This window comes from Lynx canadensis, chromosome A1 (assembly GCF_007474595.2).
Source record: "Lynx canadensis isolate LIC74 chromosome A1, mLynCan4.pri.v2, whole genome shotgun sequence".
Taxonomy (NCBI): Eukaryota; Metazoa; Chordata; class Mammalia; order Carnivora; family Felidae; genus Lynx; species Lynx canadensis.
In genome coordinates, this window is record NC_044303.2 from 177,715,715 (window position 1) to 177,737,239 (window position 21,525).

Consider the following 21,525-nt stretch of genomic DNA (forward strand, 5'->3'; position numbering starts at 1 on the left):
TTAGCGCCCACTCTCTTGGTTAATGTTTTTCCACCACTAGAATTAAACTCCATGATAACCGAATCCTTCCCTGTAACGTTCGGAGCTGATTTCCAGTGCCTAGACTGGTACCCGGCAGAGGCTGGAAGTTTAAAAAATAAGTACTTTCTGAACGAATGACAAAGAGGGGCCCAATATGCACAGGTTCCCTTTCATTTCTCTGCTCTTCCCAGTTCGTGGTGCGTACAGACAGCACCAATTGTTCATCTCCATAAACCCACTTTCCCCAATTAAATTTCCAAACCTCTCACTCCTGGGATGCCCAAACTCTCAGAGCCTCCTCCCTTGCCTGAGCTTCTTTCGCTGGCTGGCACCCTCCCACACCTGAGCGCCAGGGCTTCCTAACGCACCTAGAACCCACCTGTCTCCAACATCTGTCCCTATCACCAGCGGCTCGCCCACCAGCCTCCCCGCTGCCTAGGCGTCTTGTGGACACTGCGGCGTCGAGTGCGCATGTGCGGAAATCGGTCCACACGCAAGATTTCTGACGAGTGAAGAGTTACCTCGGAGTTTCCGTCCCGGTCCGAAGCGCCTGGGGCTGCCAGGAAGTCAGGGGAAACTAGCCGGAAGGAGAATCCGCGCGAGGGCTTTCTGGGACATGTAGTTGTGGCGCTCCTGAGGCCCTGTTTTCAAGGAGCCCTTCATTCTTTAGGTTTGCACGTGCCACTTTCAAAGTCCAGTGCTACTTTCGGCTCAGAATTCAGCTTCGGGGTGCCAAGAGAGATTAGCCTGGTGTTGGCTTCTCGTTCCCACAACGCTCTGCGGGCTCCCCGGCGCCTGCTGGGAGCTGTAGTCCTCGATCGGCGTACTGCGTTCGCCGAGGGGGAGGGCGGAGCTGCCGGCGGCCCGGGCGGGCTGGCAGCTAGAGTGGGTACGATAGCCGCCTCCGCCTCTGCCGCCTCCGCCGTCGCCTCCTCCGCCCGGGCCGTTCGCTGCTGCGCGGGGAGAGCGAGGCGGGGCCGCCGGGGCCGCCATGGAGCCCGACTCGGTGATTGAGGACAAGACCATCGAGCTCATGGTGAGTGCGGCCCGCTGGACCGTTCTTCCGTCCGACCGGCCCCGGGCGGGCCTGCCCACTTCAGCGTCCGGCGCGAGGCCGGCTCCGGCCCTTCCCCGCCGCCGCGGCCCCGACCTGGGCCCCCCGCCTTCCCTGGCCTCGGGGCCGGCGCGGTTCCTCCAGATCCCTCGAGATCTCAGGCCGGACCTGGCCCGGCCCCCTCCATGCTTCTCGGTTCTCATTCCTTCCTCTGTCCTATATCCGGGCCCGTCTCTCGAAGGACCCTCGCTCGCTTCTGCTGTGGCCTTAGCGCACACTCGGTCTAGCCTCTCATTCTCCTTCTCTTAGAAGGGGATTTTTTTTCTCTATTTCTCCGGCCCAGGCCTGCACCGCTCTTGCAAGCCCCACTCAGGCCGAGTGAGATGGTGGTGGGAGGGGGGTTAGGAGGAGATGGGTCAGGGCCTCGGTCTCCGCGTCCTAGTAGGGGTCTCAGCACCCTCTCCCCAGCGTAGGGCTGTGTGGATGCCGGGATAGGCCCTACAGGGGTGGAGGTGGGAGCTGTGGGGTTTGTAGATGTGACGTATAAGGGGCCTCTTTCCCGGGCCCCTGTGGTGTCCGGCTTCTCGGACAAAGGGTTTCCTACTCCGCGATGAGGGATGTTTGCATAGCAAGGCCCCAGGTACTCCGGATTCCATCTCCCAGGAAAGGGACACTGTAACTTCATGTTTTTCAGCGCTGCTTTGGGAAAATTGGGGAGGAGCGGGGTAGGGTTGTCCTCATCACTGCCGCCAGTTCTTTCTTATTAAAAAAAAAAAAAAAAAAAAAAAAAAGAGAGAGAGAGAATCCTAGGCCCCTGGGGAAGCGATCACTCTTCTGTTACTAGCCATTGGTAGCCATGCCAGACTCCCTGGCACTACGGACACCCCAACCGCTTTCCGCCTTAGGACTTGGAGCCAGAAGGGGTTTTTGGAGACAGGACTGTGAGAGAGTGGTTACCAGAAGCGAAGAATTTGCTGCTTGGTGGATGGATTGGTGGAAGAAAAGAAACATGGCAGCTATTACCTGCCAATTTGAACATTGGGGGAATCAAACTGGGCTTTGGAGAGTTGGGAGGAGGAAGTCTTCAGGGTTTCTTTCCTGTGGAAACCTTGACAGTTTCTTTGTATCTCTCCTAACACAGTAACCACCTCAACCCCAGGGTTGAGAGGGAAGATGAAAGAATCTACTTAACCCAGCACAATGTTTTCCTAGCCAGATTTTCTCCAGTGTGAAAATGTTTATTGAGTCAGTGATTCCACTGGGTAGGGTCGGTGACATCAGAGCCACTTCCCCCATTTAATGCTATAAATAATAAATGGTGACACTGAAAGTCTGTTGGATAGCTGCATGGTTTCTGTGGATGATGGTATCTGGGGAGTTGAGCTGCATGTTTTAAAAATGGAAGTACAGTAGCGTAAAAACACAACTTAATATTTGCTGTCCTTTGCATAATTCACAGAACTAGACCTCTCCAGTATTCTTTAAAACTAGAAGGAAAAAAAAAAAAAAAAGCTTTGGTTGTTCCTGCTTTGGGCTCGTGTGCACACGTGTGCTTGCTTTTTCAAGGATGTTGTCACTTGTGAGTTTTTCTTTGATTTTCATTTAGTAAGTAACTTTTCCTTTTTCAGTATAATTTATCAAACTATCGTAGTCAAGCCTTTGTATTCTGAAAATTTTGTAGTGGGTTATTTTGGTAAATATCTTCATTGGAATTCCACATATAGTACATCCGTATTCTTATGGATGTACAATACAAACACTTAAACTGGAGGAGTACTTCATATTGAAAAATTGTAACTTGGTGCCTCTTTGAAATTGGCTGTTCTGTGCTCCTTCCATTTTCATTCATTTAAAAAATGACTAAAATGTCTTTATTTTCAAAAGACTTAGAAGAAATACTGCATAATTCATTTAGTATTTTTGAGTGTATGGTAAAAAAAAACAAAACAAAAAAACTCTGCCCTAAATTTGTTGGTTCCCCATGCTCATAACTTAAAGTTTTGATTATACATGATTGTACTTGTCTGTGATCTGCAAAGATATTTCAGCCTTTCAAGGACGTTATATACTGGAATTCTCAGAAAATTTAACAAAGAGAGCAATTTTGAAATGGCTTTTCATATACGGATTTTGATATTCTCTCAAAGGGATACCAGTTAAGACTCTTAGGCAACCCTTTTCATAAACATGTATGTATTTATTGTAGTGGATGGTGCAGGTATTTAACAACTGATTTAGTAAATCCAGGATTGGATGTAGGAATGATAATGCCTTAAAATCTAATTGCATGTGGCCCTCTGTATTCGCTGCATTTTAATTACAGTTTCCAGAACTAGGTTAAAAATACTTTTTACGTTGGTTCTAAAATAACATGATTGAAAGAAAGGAATGGGTTAAACTGATGGTATGTTAAGAGCCTAAAGCATGAAATATTTTTAGATTTTTATGAGTCAGCTTCAATACTCAAATATTTGTGATTGTGCTGCCTGTACCAGTTTGGTACTTAATGGTTAACAGGATAACTTTCATTTGATATTCCAGAGAGTGCTATATTAAAGACAGGAAACAGACTTTTGGGGTATCTCCAGTTTCTTAATCTTCATCCTTCCACTTCTTTTGATTTTGATTCTTTTTCTTTTTCTTTTTTCCCTTGTGTTTTTGTTTTTCTTTTTAGTTTGCTAGGAAATAAAGCTGGTGATAGCCCAATAATTAAATCTCCAAAATATAACCTCCCTTTGTGACTCCTATCTCTGCCTAAGGCTGGGTCCACAAAGAATGCCTCTCCAAGTGACCTACGTCATAGGGTTCAGTCTTTAATATAGACTATAAACTCTTGAGACAACTGAATTTATAATTGCTGATGGTAAATAATTTAACCACCAAATGACTTTCATGGCCTTATATTGGACTATAGTACTTAGTTTGTGGGACTTTGTTTCTGACTTTGGTAAAATGAGTTTTATTATTAATGAGGTAGAGAAGTAATAATCCAGTTGGAAGTATGTCTGTGTCTAGTGCGGTGGATATCACTGGAAAGAATGAAAACTGCATTATGTATCACATGATGTTTTTTAATGCTTGAGTTAGGAGTAGGAGTTGATGTTCAGGCACTCATTGCTAGAAAGCGCTCACAGAGCTGCTGATTGGAAGAGAAAGATGGTAAGTTTTCTCTATTAGAAGATAGCAGAAGCTGATGTTAAAGTTTTAGGGAAGGTAACCCTTGCTTTCTCTATGGGTGTGAGCATGTGGCCACCCATCACCCCCAAGCACAAATTATACTCTTATTAGCTGTTGGATGGTCCCCCTCTTTGGTAAGTGACCTTAAGTGACTCATTTTCTTTTTGTGTTGTCTCTAAGTGGCTATATTACTTGTTGAATGTAGTAAAATACATTGGACCTAAGAAGGTAAGATATCAATGCTATTTTTTAGAGCTGTTGAAGTATAGGCAGGCTACAAGGCTAAGGAGATGAAAGAAACTAAGTAAAGTTATGGGAAATTTTTCTTTTTTTCTTTTTGGATTGTCCCCCCCTTCCTGTCATTGGTTCTCTAAGTGGAGTAAGTGGGATTGTTTTTTAGTGACTGCTTTAAGAAATTGGATCTTAGTTTGTCACTATCACTTACCCTCATTTACTTCTAACCATGTGTTGATTTACCAAATGCCGATTAAATAGACAAAGGTTTAATTAAGTAGGGTCCGAATGGAATAAACCACACACGTATACCTACTTATAGACTCATTTACCTGCCTCAAGGCACTGTGGCTCAAATATATCAATTTTTGCTCCTGATTTTTGAGCAAGTTAGCTGCCCCTTCAGAAGTGACAAGGACAAATATGATCCTATGCGCACATCTTGGTACTCCTGGCTCCTGACTGCTCTAACCTGAAAACAGAGAGCTGGTATAGGAAAGTCACTAGGCCATTACATGGGTTCACAGAACAGCACTTAAGGCCACTTGACCCTTGAACGACGTGGGTTTGAACTGTGCAGGTCCACTTATAATAATTTTTTGTTTTTTACAGTACTGTAAATGTATTTTCTCTTTTAATGATTGTCTTACTATCTTCTTTAGCTTACTTTATGTAAGAATACAATAGGTGATACATATGAAATACAAAGTATGTGTTAACCACCTGTTTATTTTATTGGTAAGGCTTCCAGTCAAAAGAAGGTTATTAGTAGTTAAGTTTTGGGGGAGTCAAAAGTTATATGTGGATTTTCTGTTACATGTGGGTCAGTGCCCCTAATCACCCATGTTGTTCAAGGGTCAACTATATATCCTTCTGAGTAGTGCTGTTTGATTCTATGATCCTCTGAATTTTGTACTCTGAGGTTCCTGGGTTCCACCTGGTGGTATTTCACTTTAAGGGAAAGAAAGCATTTCAAGTCCTAGTAATTTCAGTTACAGATTCCCTTCTAGCTTTTCTTCCCACATTATTCCTCACTTATTCTATATTTCAGCCAGACGGTAGACCAGGGTTCTTCAGATTCTGCTCACATTATCTTTTTTTTTTTTTTTTTTCTTTTCTTCCCCCCATGCATTGAAGGCTACCGATAGTTACCGGCGGGACCTAATGGTTGGCTCTCTGGCCAAGCTGGCTTCAGTCAGATCTCGGCAATTCTCTCTTCCGCCTGTACTGAGAAAAGTCCTGTCTCCTCAAAACACAATTTAGGTGCCACCTCTTTTGATGTCAGTTTACGTTATGGTGGCAGATACTATTTTGTTTTTATAGCATTGCCTACCCGATGTTCACTGTTAAATGAAATGAATGAATTCTGGCACTTTGTGTTTATCTTGTGGCACGTAGCATTTTCCAGGCTTGTATTAGAGTTTCCTGTTTGTGTCTCCTATTAAATGATAAACTCCTCGCAGTGCCTTCTTACAGTACACGTTCAGTAAACGTTGAGTTGAATTTTCCTGTTGGTTGTTTATATGCATTATTGCTGTCTGTCTGGTAATTCTCACCTGTATCAGTAATTCTTTTAATGTATTCCTAACTCATATGGGACTTAATCATACCCTCCTGTATATCGTAAAAGCTGTGATTATGTCTAAATTTCCCTTCCAGAGGCTGTATTTGTCTTTTGAATCCTTCACAATGCTTAGGACTTGGGTGTGTAATAGGTACATTGATTGAAATTAATGTGAGGTATTTCTTTTTTCATGCTGTGAAATCTTTTTAAGGTTTCCTTTTGATAACTTTTAAGACAAAGGTGTAGATGAATAGAGGAATAAGACTGGTAAGGCAGAAGAGGAGAGTGATGTGTGGCACACACACATCTATAGACCATTGTTTACTGTTTATACAGACATCCTATAAAACCATTATTTACAGACTTTTACACCCAACAGATAGATTTACATACATCCCAGAGAGTGGTTGGTAGCAAAGTATTGAGGAAACCCTTTTATACGTGTTGATGTGAACTTGCCAAACAGTGAATTCTGAGGAAGCGTGATTTATCAGCAAGGGCATGGACTTTAGAGGGAAGCACCCAAGTTTTATCCTAGCTTTGTCACCTGCTGGCTGTGTGACCTTAAGAAAGTTAACCTTTCTGTGCTATGATTTCATTATCGGTAAAAACAAGAAAATGTAGGTTTTGCTCTGAGTTGTTGGGAGGATAATGGGAGAAATGTGTGTGAAAGGACCTTGCAGAAGCTTATCTCAGCAACTGCTTGCCGTGCTAACTTCCACCGGTACAGGGACCGGGTTTTGTAAAGCACAGTCAAGGCAGATGGTGGGAAGAAAGTTTTATTTTCCCCCCTTAGTTGTGCATGTATTTATTTGTGAAGTTTTACAGAGGCCTGACATTGAGTTGCTTTAATTATATGTTTCATGAGGTATCTCTTTGGAAGAAATCATGAAATCATACAGAATCAGTATTATTTTGGAAATTTGGGAAGTGGAAGGAGTGTTACAATTATTAAGAACTGTCAGTTAGACTTAATGGCCTGTACTCGAACTACAGAGAGAACCCACCCGACCCTGCTTTAGGTATCCTGGTAGAAAGAGACTGGTGATTCGTTCCTATTAACATTGAGCATTGTGATTTACGTTTGATCAGTTTAATTTTGATGAGGAAATTAGGATTTTTGAGTTCTTATTCTGGTTTTAGCAAAGCTGATGATTTTGACCTTTAACAGAATAAGCAGTGAGTATTATACAAGATTTCCTCCTGAGTTGTATTGTTGTTCATTGAATTAGTTGACAAAGGGGGAAAAAGCCTGTTGGTCAAGAATGTGCTTGTTAGCTTCAGTTAAGTTTCTGCTGATCACAATTGCCTAACAGGAAGTTTGTCTTTGTAGGCAAATGAGAGACGAACCAGGAGGACCTGACAGTCCAGTAGGGTATTTCTAACCTGGAGCTTATTATTGTTTTAACAAAATTCAAAGATTGCAGAGTTCTGTGATGTCAGCAGGAAGCATTTTTAGGAAATTCCCTCTCAGGGTTAGTCAACAATGAAGAACTTCACAGAATGGAAAGCTGTGAAGTAGAAACAGTGGGACATTAACTTGTAAAATGAAGGGAAAAAAAAGTCTGTGAGTAGAGAGATTGATAAATATAATAAGTGTAATGAATATGGGAAGCCATTCTAATAGCTTGTCTCTGATTCACAGAAGAAAATTTAAGTGAGAGCTTTACTGTTGAGAAAAAGGAACTTGAGTCATTTTTAATTTTTATTTTTTTTTAAGAGTTAAATTGAGAACCCTTAACCAGTTTTGGGAACTAATAATAAAATACATTTTGGTTCTGTGAAATGATTGCTTGGGAGACTCAAAGAGAAAGGGACAGAGAACAGGAAGAACTCAGTCTTTACACTTTTGGTCTGGCTTCTATTAATCTTTGTATCTCTAGCATTAGGGCCGCCACGAATTAGGCATTCAGTAAATATTTATTTGAAGGGAAGACCAGAAAATTAACACAGTAATACAGGAAAAAGCTTGATGACTCAGGAGGTTCAGAAATGAGTCCATTAGTCAGATTGTGGTTGTGTTTTGCTATCATTGCTCAGCATTTTGGTTATAGCACCGAGTTACACTTTGAAAAGCAGAGTATATTCTTTTTAGCAGTTAGCTAGTAACTCGCTGCTTCTATCAAAATAGGGTTTTCAGTTTATTCTTAGGCTTATTCTAATATCACTTAACGGGAGAAGCTTGAACACTCATTCTTTGCTTGAGATTTTACTTAAGTGATCTCTCTTTTAAGTTGTGGGTATTAGGATACTTTCCTAAGATTGTTACGTTATGGTGAGGCTAATCATAGACTTTTTTTCAGTCACTCCTGTTGCTTTGCTTACAATGTGATAAATCAGAACATCTTCAGTGATTGCCTGTGGACTATTTATTGACAAATCTTGGAATTTTAAAATTTCTTGGTTTCAGTTGGATTTGAGATTCTTTGTCACAGACTGTCTTTGCTGCTAAACACAAAGACCTACTTGGCAACATTATAATGTGTTTTATTATAAATATTGTGAGCCTCACAATTGCATGCCTTTGTTAAAGCAATGCTTTTTTAAGTGGTAAAATATGGAGCGTTAGCCCTTTCAGGATGGCTTAACTGGTTCAGTTGTGTTTTAGTTTGGCTAGGCTGAAATATTTACTCTTCTGTATTTTTGTGCTTCTCTATTCTGACGTTAACTCCGGACCTTTGAGAGTAAAGCTTGGTTTCTTCTGCCCCAGGAATCATGGCCTTTCTGATCCTTAGACTTGGCAGGCCACAGTGCTCTGTGGAAAGGGGATGGTCTCTACCAATTAGTAGATGTGGGACTTTGGGCAAGTTATTTCTTCTCTCTTTTTTTTTTTTTTTTTTTGAGAATTAAATATGAGTAAGGAATGTAAAGGCCCTGACCCATTAGTAGCCCTAAAGGTAGGTATTCTGATTACTGCAGGAACATTTTGGCTGTAGGTTTTTAAGGAAGTAGAAAATTTATATGTAACTAACAGTCTTTTGACTGATTTTTAAAATTTTTATCTATGTTATTCCGTAGAATGGCTTTTTTCTCTCTCCCTTATAATTTGTTTGTATATTTACAGTCTGATGGAGAAGTTGGTATGGTAGTAAAAGAATGTTGATACAATGTTGACTCGGCTTATATATTTAAAGGTGTTATTTAGTAAATTGTTTATTAGTGTTTTTTAAATTATTTTCCTTAGTTTACCCAATGACTGGTCATTGTAGAGGGTTGGTCTTTATTGAATCAGAAGTTCACTCTTAAAATTATGCCATGTGTTTTTAAAATGTCGTGTATTTCAGGTGAGGTTGAAGATTTGGGTAATGTGTAGATTTGATGTCTTATAGGTAGCAAACCAAAAGATTTCTTGTTAGGTGCCTAAATATCTTTTTTGGGAGGTATTTGAGCCTTCCTATATTATTAATTTTTTTGTAATGCTGGAGGAGCTGTCTTAGAAAATGGGTAAGGAAGTTCATCGTAGCTGAATGGTCTGGGACAATTTATGTGGATAACGGAGTAAGTTTTTAGCTGCTCTCATTGGAAATCGCTTATTTATCATGAGTAAAAATTAATATTAGGGAACGTTTCCTTCTCTACCATGTAGAATTTCTTATCCTTTTGTCGGCACAGAGGTGAAGAATGCTGCTACAGAACTTTTATACCAAATAGCTGACTCAGGGGTTGTGACTTTTCTGTGCCTCAGATCCACCACTCCGATGACCCTTCCTTCCATTTCTTGGTGGCTGTCCTTTGCCGCTGGTGCCATGGTGGGTGTACGGATTGCTTTCTGTCTTTCAACAGTTACCGAAGTGCATGTTTGGGATTTTATTGAAGAAAGCTGGATACAGTAAACGGAAAGAATCTTGGAAGCTGCTTGACTGCTGTCTTTTCTCAGACTAGTCTGAAAGGGAATACCCCCATTCATTCTGGATTGGTGGATCTGAAGTACAAAATATTTTCCAGGTAAGCAATTACCCTGTATTGTTTTGTTGTATGGACCTCAACTCACTGAAAGAAACTTAAAAAACAGAATTTCTCTACTTTTTTCCATTGGTAGAGACAGGACGGATGTTAGATGTTTAGACACAGTGTTGGTGTCTGGGGTGGATTAGTGAAGGGGCATGTGGCAGAATTGCTAGTGGACGCTTGGTTTTAGTGCGAGAAGGGCGGTTATTTTCATTGTAGGCCCAGATGGTTTATAGTTATAATCTAACAGGGAATACGGAAAACAAGGGAAATTTGGGGAATAGCTTATAAAATATGGAAAACAAATGGTAATTTCGAGGTATTCTCTCATGATTTATACCTGATACCTGGTCAGAATAGTTTTTGTAGTCACTATGTAAAGCAGTGGTGTTTCATTCTTAGGACTCTTGGAGGGTCTTCTCAGGAAGATTTACTACCTGTAGCACCTGTTTCTTGAGCATCTGCTGCGTACTAGGCACTGTTGGAGGCTCTTTACACACATTTCTGATGCAGTTGGCACATGCTTTTACCTTACCTTTTACAGATAGTGAGATGAAGCTCATAAGCATTAAGTTCAAGTTGCCCAGGGTCATAGAGCTAGTAAATGGCAAAGCCAGGCTTTAGGCTTGAGTCTTTATGCTTCCAAAGTTCTGGCTCTTTCCATGTGACTACATTTGCTGAAATTTGTACTTCAACTTCTGGATTTTCAAATTGCCCATCTGCAGGAGCAAGGTGTGGTTTTCTATGGTGGGTTTCCACTCAGAAAATACCTGACTGGTCATTGTTTGGTGTGGCATTTTAATTATATCTGGTGCTTTTTCTGCTTGATGAAGAAATTAGAATATCTTCGGTCAGTTCGTCAAGTGAACGTACAGGTAACTTAGGGAGTATGAGAGAGGCAGTGCCTTTAAATGTCAAAACACAGTTTATACAGGGAAGTATCATTTGGTCTAGTGAACTCGAACCTGTATCTTCTCAGTTCCTCTTTAGTTTTTACTGGTTATTTAAATAGCTCAGTAGCTTATTACATGGACTTCTTTTGACCTGTAGTTTGTCAGCCTTACAAATAAGACATTGTTGGGTAACTCTCTTAAAAACGTGCCTTTTTTTGGGTATCTAATATTCCCTACAGAATCCATTTCCTTTAATCTTAAAAAAAGAATATCTTTTTATCATAGATGGATACTCTTGCATTGTGATCCTTGTTTTAGTTTAATTCCTTTATATTTGCTAATGTTTCTCCTAAGTGAGCATTTTACACACTTGTCATCTGAAGAGCTATGAGGGTGGTGTGGTGGGAACAGTAAAAATACTAGCAGTTAACACGTACTGGACACTTACTCTGTATTGAGCACAATTATAAGCACTTCATTTGTTTTTTAATGTTTTTATCTTTTAGAGAGAGCGAGCGAGTGAGCAGGGGAGGGGCAGAGAGAGAGGGAGACAGAGAGGGAGACACAGAATCTGAAACAGGCTCCAGGCTCTGAGCTGTCAGTACAGAGCCTGATGCGGGGCTCGAACTCACGGACCATGAGATTATGACCTGAGTCGAAGTCAGACACTTAACCGACTGAGCCACCCAGCACCTCTATAAGCACTTTATGTGTATAAACTTTGTATATTTATAGTAACCCAGGGAGGTAGGTGCCAGATGAGGAAACTGAAGGATAGAATAATTAAATAATGTGTCCAAGATTACACGTCTAGTAAAAGACAAAGATGAGGTATGAATTCAGGGAGTCTGGCTTCAGAGAATGTGCTTCTAACATCTGTGCTATGCCGCCTGTAGTGTCATCCTGTGATAAAAAGAGGGGTGGAAATCCCGAGGGCTGAAACTGAAATCAGTGCAGAGGAAAAGGAAAATAGTTGTTGAATATCTACCTCTTACCTTTGGTATAGAAAACGGTCTAGATCTCGGTTCTGTGGTAGCCATCCAGTACTGTCAGGCTGTTTCCCAAGATGACTCATGGTAGGGTTTATTGGAGGTTATCTTCCAGAATAGTCTGTCCAGTAGAACTTTCTGTGATAACGAAAATGTTCACTGCCTGTGCTGTTCAGTATGGTAGTCGCTAATCACATGTGGTTATTTTGAAATGTAGCTCTGTCACTGAGGACCTGAATTTTAAATTTTATTTAATTTAAATTTACATTTAAATAACCACCAGTGCATTTTTAGAACTTACCTTAATCCTAGGTCTGGTCATTTGTTTAAACCCCTTAGAAATCTGATCTGGTCACAGGCTCAAAGCAACTCCTTATTCCAGGTCAGGGCACATTAACCAGCTATGCAAGACTGATGTATAAAACTAGAATTCCAGTTTATTAACGATATGTGCATTTTGGTATGATTAATATAAACTTTTTGGATTTTTTTTATTTTTGAGAGAGGGAGGGAGAGAGAGAAGGGGGGGAGGGGCAGAGAGAGACAGACACACAGAATCCGAAGCAGGCTCCAGGCTCTGAGCTGTCAGCACAGAGATCGACACAGCGTTTGAACCCACCAACTGTGAGATTGTGACCTGAGTCGAAGTCAGACGCTTAACTGACTGAGCCACCCAGGCACCCCAATATAAACTTTTTTGATAGGTAATTTGCTTATTAGTTCCTAATTAGTATACCAGTTTAATTTTTTCGAATAAGAAACAAAAGTTAGAGGGACCCGAAGGTTCAAACCTAGTGACTGGCATATTGTATTTATGTGTGTAGACTTTACCTATCAGGTTCATACATAGTCGGGTGGCTTAGTTGGCATGAACTCAACCAGAGAAGTGAGATATTTGCTGGACAGGGACTGAGGCCACCTCGGTCCCACCCTATGTCAGGGATGGGTGGTTTTTCCCTGTGGCAGAACCTCTTTGTTTGCTTTTATTTCCCCAGTCCTTTTCTCATTAAGGCACGTGTTTTTAGACTAGTTAGTATATTCAACTTGAATGCATTCTTGACTTTATAGGTCTCGGAAGCCCTTTGTTTTCCTTCAGGTGCCTTTATCACTGCTATGATCCATTTTGTGTTCATTTTTTACTCTAAGAAAGCAGTTGGATGTTTTTGCTTCTGTGTAGCCTCTTTTTACCAAAACAGATTTATTAGCTTATTTAATTTGGTCATATAGTGTGGGGTAGAGTAAGAACATACTCATAAGAAATAAATTAGGTAGTACAATTCTCTTTGCATTGTATCATGTTATTAAAAGAGCTTGTTTTTAGCTTACTTTATCGTTACTTTGGGACTTGTTCCTTCTGCTCTTAGAGTACCAAATTTGTATTTTAGGAAGTTAACCTTTCAGGTGTGTGCAAGGTGGGTTGAAGAGACAGAAGGCACGGAGACCAGTTAGTTCACATGAACAATGGGGAAGGCAAACCGAAGCATCGACAGTGGGTGTGAGGAGGGTGGGGAGGACTTAAAAGAGATGTAGGTGATAGGATCTACAGAACTTGGGGACTAGTTAAAGGAGTAGGTGATAGGTGAGTACAGTATGAATTTTAGGTTTTTGCCTTGGGCACCAGATGGATGTTTACTGTCTTTTCCAAGATAGTACTAGAAGAGCAGACAGGAAGTGGGAGTGGGGGAGGGAGAAAGAATGAGTTCCAATTTATAAGGAATTTGAGTTGCCTATCAGTGAATCCTCCAAGAAAAGTGTCTAGTGGGAATATGAACATCAGAGAGAGCAGGGAGAGAGAGAATGGGTTGGAAATTTTTATTTTGTTTCAGTGGTAGCTCACTTTACTCAGAGTTCTGTTTCTCAAGAGTGTAGATCTAGAAATCTACATTATCAGTGTATGGGAATGTTAACATAAAGGAATGGGCTATAACTCGGTTCAAATGACCTTGATACTGATCAAGAGGTATTACCACTCTCCTTTTTTTCTGAACCTGAGTATTCAGATTTAGATGCAAAGGAGTTTGCAAATTAAGTTCCATGCATCTGGTGACAAAAATAAGGGGGAAATAGCCTAAACAGTGAAGGTTCTGGATCAAGTGTGACATGGGGAATGAAAATTTGCTCTTCTCTCAGCCTGTCTCAATTCCTGAATGCTTCTCATCTAGCTGTGTGATGAGTGTGATTATGGTTTTTTAACGACACATTTTTAACATCACAGCATGAGGTCTAAGGACAAGCTAGCTGTTTTGTTGAAGAAAAGGTGAACTATTCAAGTGGAGTGAAAATTAGCTGTGTTGGAATTATTGAGATGGTGTATCAGTCTAGTGGGCATATATTTAAGGGATTTGTTAGGCAAATGTTTACTCTATGTTGTTTTCACCTTATTCACTAATTCCCAGGTGAGCTGTAGCTCCATGATTTTGGTAATGAAAACATGGAGATTGGAAGAGTTCATTATAGCTACAGTGAATCAGTACTTACCAAAAAGATTTTTTGAATACATTATATATGTCTATGCTACAAAATTGATTGATAAGGTACAAAAAGGAGTGGACAGTTAAAAAAAAGTCTGCAACTTTTTTCCCTCTGGCTCCAGCTATTCAACCATATTTTTGCATAGGTTTCATATACGTGTGTGTGCTGTACATAATTCTTCTGAATCTTGAATTTTTTTTTTTTTTTTAAATTTTTTTTTCCAACGTTTATTTATTTTTAAGACAGAGAGAGACAGAGCATGAACGGGGGAGGGGCAGAGAGAGAGGGAGACACAGAATCGGAAGCAGGCTCCAGGCTCTGAGCCATCAGCCCAGAGCCTGACGCGGGGCTCGAACTCACGGACCGCGAGATCGTGACCTGGCTGAAGTCGGACGCTTAACCGACTGCGCCACCCAGGCGCCCCCTGAATCTTGAATTTTTTTAATATAAAACATGACACGGTCATTTTTCATATCAGTTCCCGAAGAGCTCTCAAATATTTTGAAGAGATAATTTAGAAGATGCGTACTCATTTATTGTAGGTGCTATAATTTGTGAAACCAGTCTGGACTGATATACATATAGATTATTTCCAGTCTTTTGCTATTACACCTAATGCTGTAAAGAATAATTTAGTGTGGGGGCGCCTGGGTGGCTGAGTTGGTTAAGCGGCCGACTTTGACTCAGGTCATTATCTCACGGTCCGTGATTGAGCCCCATGTCAGGCTCTGTGCTGACAGCTCGGAGCCTGGAGCCTGCTTCCGATTCTGTGTCTCCCTCTCTCTCTGGCCCTCCCCTGTTTGCACTCTCTGTCTTTCAAAAATGAATAAATGTTTAAAAAAAAAAAGAATAATTTAGTGTGTATGTCATTTCATGTATGGAGAAGTAGATCTTCAGGACAGATTCCTAGGAGTAAGCATCACTAGATACACACTTTTAAAAATCCCATAGACATTGCCACATTGCCCTCCAGTTATACTGCAACAGTACATACTCTCACAGGTTTTGCTTGAGAATATTCTTTTTTCCTGACACTCTTAATGGTGTTATGTGGATTTCAAGCTGATTACTTTTTAAACTGTTCTTCTCTTTTTCCCTCCCATAACTTTTTATTATGAAAAATTTCATATATATATATGGGGAAAAAACAATACAACAAACACCTGTATAGTCTTAACACCTAGACTCAACAGTTGCTAACATTTTGCCGTATTTGGATCATTTCTCTGCTCTCTGCCTCAGTCCCCCCCTTTCCTCTCCTTATCCCCTCTTCCCTCCCCTTATCTCCCTCTCATCCTTTCTCCTTCTCTGTCTCTCACCTTCTCCTGTCCTCCCCCAAAATACGTATCCTTTGTAGTGGTTAAAAATTTGACAGTGAGTTGCAAACATGATATTTCATTCTCTAAACATTCCAGCACCTGTCTCCTCTAAGAGTAAGAATAGTCTCTTTCTCTAAAACCACATAAGCACACAGCCATGTACAAGGTATATATCTATCTCTCTCTATATAATCTATATACATATGTAACCACACATTATAATAGTCATATATTTCATACATTTATAAAACCACAATACTATTTTTATGTCTAAGAAAATGAAAATAACTCCATAATGTAATATCAAATATTCAGTTAGGTTTTCCTAATTGTCCCAAGAATGTCTTTTCTGGCATGTCCCCCCCCCCCCCTTTTTGTTTTAATGCCAAGACACCCTTTGTATTTGATTGTTCTATCTCTTTAATTTCTTTTCATTTAGAACATTCCCTCTACCTTTTCCCCTCCTCTCCCGGCATTGTTTTTGAAGAGTTCAGCTCAGTTGTCTTGTAGGATGTGCAACATTCTTCATTTGTTTATTTCCTTACGGTATCATTTAACTGGTTTCTGTAGGTACTATGTTTCCTGTAAACTGGAAGTTAGGTGAGAGGCTTGATTGCAACCAGGTTAAACATTTTGACAGGAATGTTTCATCATAGGTGAAGTGTACTTTGCATTGAGTCATGTTGGGAGGCACTTGATGACAGGTTATCCCATTATGAGCTATGCTAAATTTGATCCCTTGGCTGAGGTGGCAATAGCCAGATCTCTCCTTTTTAAAGGTACAATTTTATCCTCTGCTATTAGAAAGGAATTTATGGGACAGTATTTTGGCACCTTGTAAATACCCTGTTCTGTTACAACATTTCACCCAGTGGTTTCAGCAGCCTGATCCTAGAATCAGTTGTTATAATGAGAGTTACAAAATTGTGGTTTTCTATCATTCTGTCTACATTAATTAGCTATCATTCACAGAGGCCATCCCTGTTTCTTCTCCTTTCTTTTGTGTAGCATCGTACTCTCATGGACTTTTTATTTAGTGTGTTAACAATCAGAGTCTTTATTGGTGCTCAAATTGTCCCAGATTGGCTAATGAGAGCCCCTTCAAGGTAGTTTCTGCTTCTTTTTAATATGATCCTATCAGTCTTTGTTTCTTGACTTTTTATTTTCCCTGCATTTCAGACACCAGCCATTTCTCCAAGAAGCTCTGATTCCTTTTAGTGGGGAATGGTATTTAGAAGCCCAAACCATTGTTGTTGGGTCGTGTCATTGCTTCTAGACCTTTTCAACAGAGCTAAAGAGTATATTTAAAAAGAACCAGGAGATCATGTTCTGATTCAGATTTAATATTAACAGGGATGTTTTTCTAAACCCGTTAGCCTTTTGATTTTTCAGCATTGTAAGGGACCATATTGATGTGTAATGGCCATCAAGTTGAAATACAGATTGTTATGGAAATAGGCAGATAAATAACTTCATTCATTATTCCGCATGTACTCAAACAGGTACTGTTTGATTATTTGGGGAATACAGAACAGAATCAGATATGTACCTTGCTTCCAGAAGCTTGCAGTCTTTAGCATAAAAAAGTATAGTATAGGGTGAAGACTGGTAGGGATTGTGAGAGGTAGACACACAGTGTTTTACAGTTACTCTTTGAGGCCTGAGTGGAAATTAGATGTGATTGTGGGTGTATTGGGGCAGGGGATGGCTTTCATAGCAAAGATAAACAAATGAACGATGGCTGGCAGGCAGTGGTGTGTATTGCCTGTAGGGCGGGACAAGTAAGTAGTTCTGTGAATGTTGGAGTATAACTTGGGTGGTAGGATTGAGGGCAGATAAATTTGTAAAGATAGATTGTAACCAAATCTTGGACTTTATCCTTTAGGCTATACATTACAAACTAGTAGCCTGTGGATTGAGCTCCACAGATTTACTTGGTCTGCATAAATTTAAAAAATTGAGACATTCCTTGTCAACACTGATTTCTGGTTTTGTCTGAAAATTCGAGCTGGGGAGTGGCTGCTTTTTAGAGTCAGGGCTTGTGCTTTCCTGGTTCCTGTGTCCCCTGTAAGTTTGTCTTCATCTATTTGGCCCTTACAAACTTCTGATCTTGTGATCCTGCAGGATTGGAGGAGGGGTGTGAGGGTGGTGGATGTGATTTGAGAGGAGAGGTGACTGAAAGCTTGAGCAAGACCTGTGCTTTAGAAAGATCACAGTCGGTTTGGAGGATGTTTTGGAGGAGCAAGACAAATACGTAGACTATTGGAATATTCCAGGGAAATACAAGATAGTAACAGATGGTGCAAAGGGGATAAGATGAAACATTTTTAAATGTAGAATGGTTAGATTGTATTGATAGATGAGAGTATGTGTGTGTATATTGACGAGAATGTAAATCAAGCTCTATTAAAACATGATGTCCGGGGCGCCTGGGTGGCGCAGTCGGTTAAGCGTCCGACTTCAGCCAGGTCACGATCTCGCGGTCCGTGAGTTCGAGCCCCGCGTCAGGCTCTGGGCTGATGGCTCGGAGCCTGGAGCCTGTTTCCGATTCTGTGTCTCCCTCTCTCTGCCCCTCCCCCGTTCATGCTCTGTCTCTCTCTGTCCCAAAAATAAATAAACGTTGAAAAAAAAAAAAAAAAAACAAAACATGATGTCCTGTTTTTAAAAAGCTTTGCATTCATAAATTGATTTCTGGAAGTTAATCACATGTTTTCATTATCTATTGGTTAATTTTGGAAGATAGTAGTAATAGTTCCATGCATTGTTGTCACTGTGTAAAGTTTAGTTTTGTAATAGGCCAATAGCATCTTTCATCAAAAAATCTAACTCTGACCCAGCTTTATCTGAAAGTTGTGGATGAAGTGAATATTTATGATCTTATCATTTTCCTTATAATTATGGAGCTAAATATTCAGACAAAAATATTAATAATGCTATATACTTATTTTTAAAGAGCTGCCTGCTTGTAATTCATTTTCCCCACAGTGTCTCTCAGAAGTTAATCCAAAGGATAATGAGTTGACATGGAACTGTCTGGTACACTTAAAATCACACGGGTATTAAAACCATGTATGTGGTTACTTATTTTGGGCATCTTCCCTGTCTGGTTGGGGCATGACTTGATCCAGTTCCATTGTCAATGCCATTACTCCAGGTATTTAATAGCATCACCAGCTTAGGCAGTCTGAGGGAGATAGACATGCAGAGCATGTAAGTGACAAGACTGGGAGTGAGAGTGACTCACAGTGACAGAATCCATACCAGGATTCTGTGTCATAAGCTTTGGCTTCAAGGGGTGAACAAAGATTGGTTTAAAGGGCATTTGAAAATACATTTTTGTTATAACTTACATATAGTATAGAACACAAATCAGCTGAAAAAAACCCCACAAGTCAGCTGAATGAATTTTTGCATATGTATATACAGCACACTGTGTAATCACTACCCAAATCAAGATATAGAATATTTCCAGAGCCTCTTGAGGGCTTCCTCATGTTTATGCCTCACCCAGTCCAGACCTCCCAAAGGTCTGTTCTGGTCTTCTTCACTGTAAGCTAGTCATGGCTGTTTTTGGATTTTATACAAATGGAATCATACAGTTTATAGTCTCGTGTTTTTTTTCCCCTGCTTGTTACTATGTGAAATTCACCCATTTTGTTGTAACAGGTTCCCCCCGCCCTGCCCCGTGCATTATTCCATAGTATATATAGTCCATGGTTTGTTTATTTTATTGTTGATGAATTAGTTGGATTGTTTCCAAAATTTGGCTGCTATTGTGAATAGCACTCGTAAGGTGGACATAAGCACTTGGTTCTTTCGGTTATAAAAAACCTAGAGTGGAATTACTGGGTCATAGGATAGGCATATCTTCATATGTAGATACTGCTAAATGGCTTTTCAAGTGCTTGTGCCGATTTACACCCCCACCTCTAATGTGGGGAGTTCCAGTCATCGCTCGGTTTTGCTAGTCCTTTTAATTTTAGCTATTCGGATGAATGTGTAGTGGTATCTATGACTATAAGCTATTGAGGTATAGTTTACATGCAGTAAAATGCACTCATTTTAAGTGTACTCTTTGAGTTTTTAGAGCTATATATGCTCATGACCACTACTGTGATCAAGATGTAGAACATTTCTACCCCCTTCCCATCAAAAAAAACCCCAAACTTCTCTCACTCCCTTTGCAGTTCCCTCACACCTGTCCTTGGCCTCAAGTAGCCTGCTTTCTATAACTGTAAATTAGTTGTGCCTGTTTTAGGTGGATGTGTATAGCATGTGTAGCATGCATATACTGCAGGTACTCTTGTCTTTAGCTTATTTTGCCCAGTGTAATATTTTTGAGATTCATTCCTGTGGAGTTAGTTTTTCATTCCTTTTCTTTGCTTAGCACTGTTACATTACACAAGTATACAACAGTTTTGTTTATCTGTGCTCCTGCTGAAGAATATTTGGGTTGTTTCCAGTGTTTGTTGTGAATAAAGCTTGTGTGAACATTTGTGTTCCAGTTTTTGTTGGGACATTTCTCTTGGGTATACCTAGGAGTGGAATTGCTGGGAAGTGTAGATGTATGTTTAGCTTTTCCCAAAATCGTTGTACATCCTTACGGTTTTCCCTACAATATATGAGAGTTCCAGTTGCTCTACAGCCTTAGCAGCACTTGGCATTGTCAGACGATTTTAGCCATTCTGACACATGTGAAGTAGTATCTCCTTGTGGTTATAATTTACATTTCTTAAGGACTAATGATGTTGAGCATTTTTACATGTGCCTGTTGGCCATTTAGATATCCTCTCTAGAGAAGCTCTTTTTCAAATCCTTTGACCCTTTTAAAAAATGGAGTTACCTCTTTCTTATTGATTTGTGGGAATTCTTCACAGTAGCCAGGAAACAAAATTCTTTGTCAGATACACATATTGCAGCCATCTGTTCTGTGGCTTGCTTTTTCAGTGTCTTAATGTTGTCTTTTGATGGACAGAAGAAAAGTCTTAATACTTAGAAAATCTAATTACTCAAGTTTTTTTGTTGTTACTGGGTTTTGTGTCCTGTTTAAGAAACTTTGCCTACAGTCTTAAAAATATTCTAGCACCTTCATGGTTTTACTATATTAAAATAACTTTTTTTTATGGTTGAGCTAGGAATCAAGATTCATTTTTTCCCCCATATGGTTATCCAGTTAGCTCAGTGCCATTATTTACACATACATTAAAAAACTATTGAAAAACTGTTGAAGAACACAAGAACATATGAACATAAGAAGATTTTGTTTTTACAGAATTAACCATCTTTACAATAGAACAGTTAAAAATAATGTAAAATAAGAAACAAAAAGAAAAAATTCCTGATAACTGTTAACATTTAGTATTTACCTTCCTTCGTGTACATACTTTTTCTTTTATGTACATTTCGTATGTTTTTCACATGTAAAATTGTTTTTGCAAACTGCTTTTAAAATTCAGCAATACTTGTGGCATCTTTCTGAACCATTTTATATTTCTTTATAATATTTTGAAGGTGTGCCTTATGTGTATGAATGTGGAAATAGCTAACTAGTTAAACTCTTAACTTTGTTAGACATTTAAATTATTTCTAATTTATAACAACTTAAAGCTGGCTTGTTCCTTCTTATAATCTAATTTTTGAATACATCCATGAGTATTATCTTGAGTATTAATTTCTAAGAGGTGGAATTGATGGGTCAAATACACATTTTTAAGAACGTGGTTATTTTGTATGGCCAAAAGTTTTATCCATTTTCTATTACTTATATGGACATTAATATTCTTTATATTTTCTCTATAAAATTGCTGTTTTCTCCACGTTTATGCCATTTTCGAGTGTTAGTAATTAAAAAATA

General features: G+C 39.8%; 1 protein-coding gene across 1 annotated transcript in view; it reads left to right on the forward strand.

Moving 5' to 3' along the window:
* Positions 1–883: 883 nt before the first annotated feature.
* FBXW11 (F-box and WD repeat domain containing 11) overlaps positions 884–21,525 on the forward strand; it is a 121,663-nt gene continuing 101,021 nt past the window's right edge. Inside the window, 1 exon segment of the mRNA XM_032594212.2 lies at positions 884–1,057. Within this exon segment, the coding sequence (XP_032450103.1) occupies positions 1,013–1,057 (45 nt within the window). The 5' untranslated portion in view covers positions 884–1,012.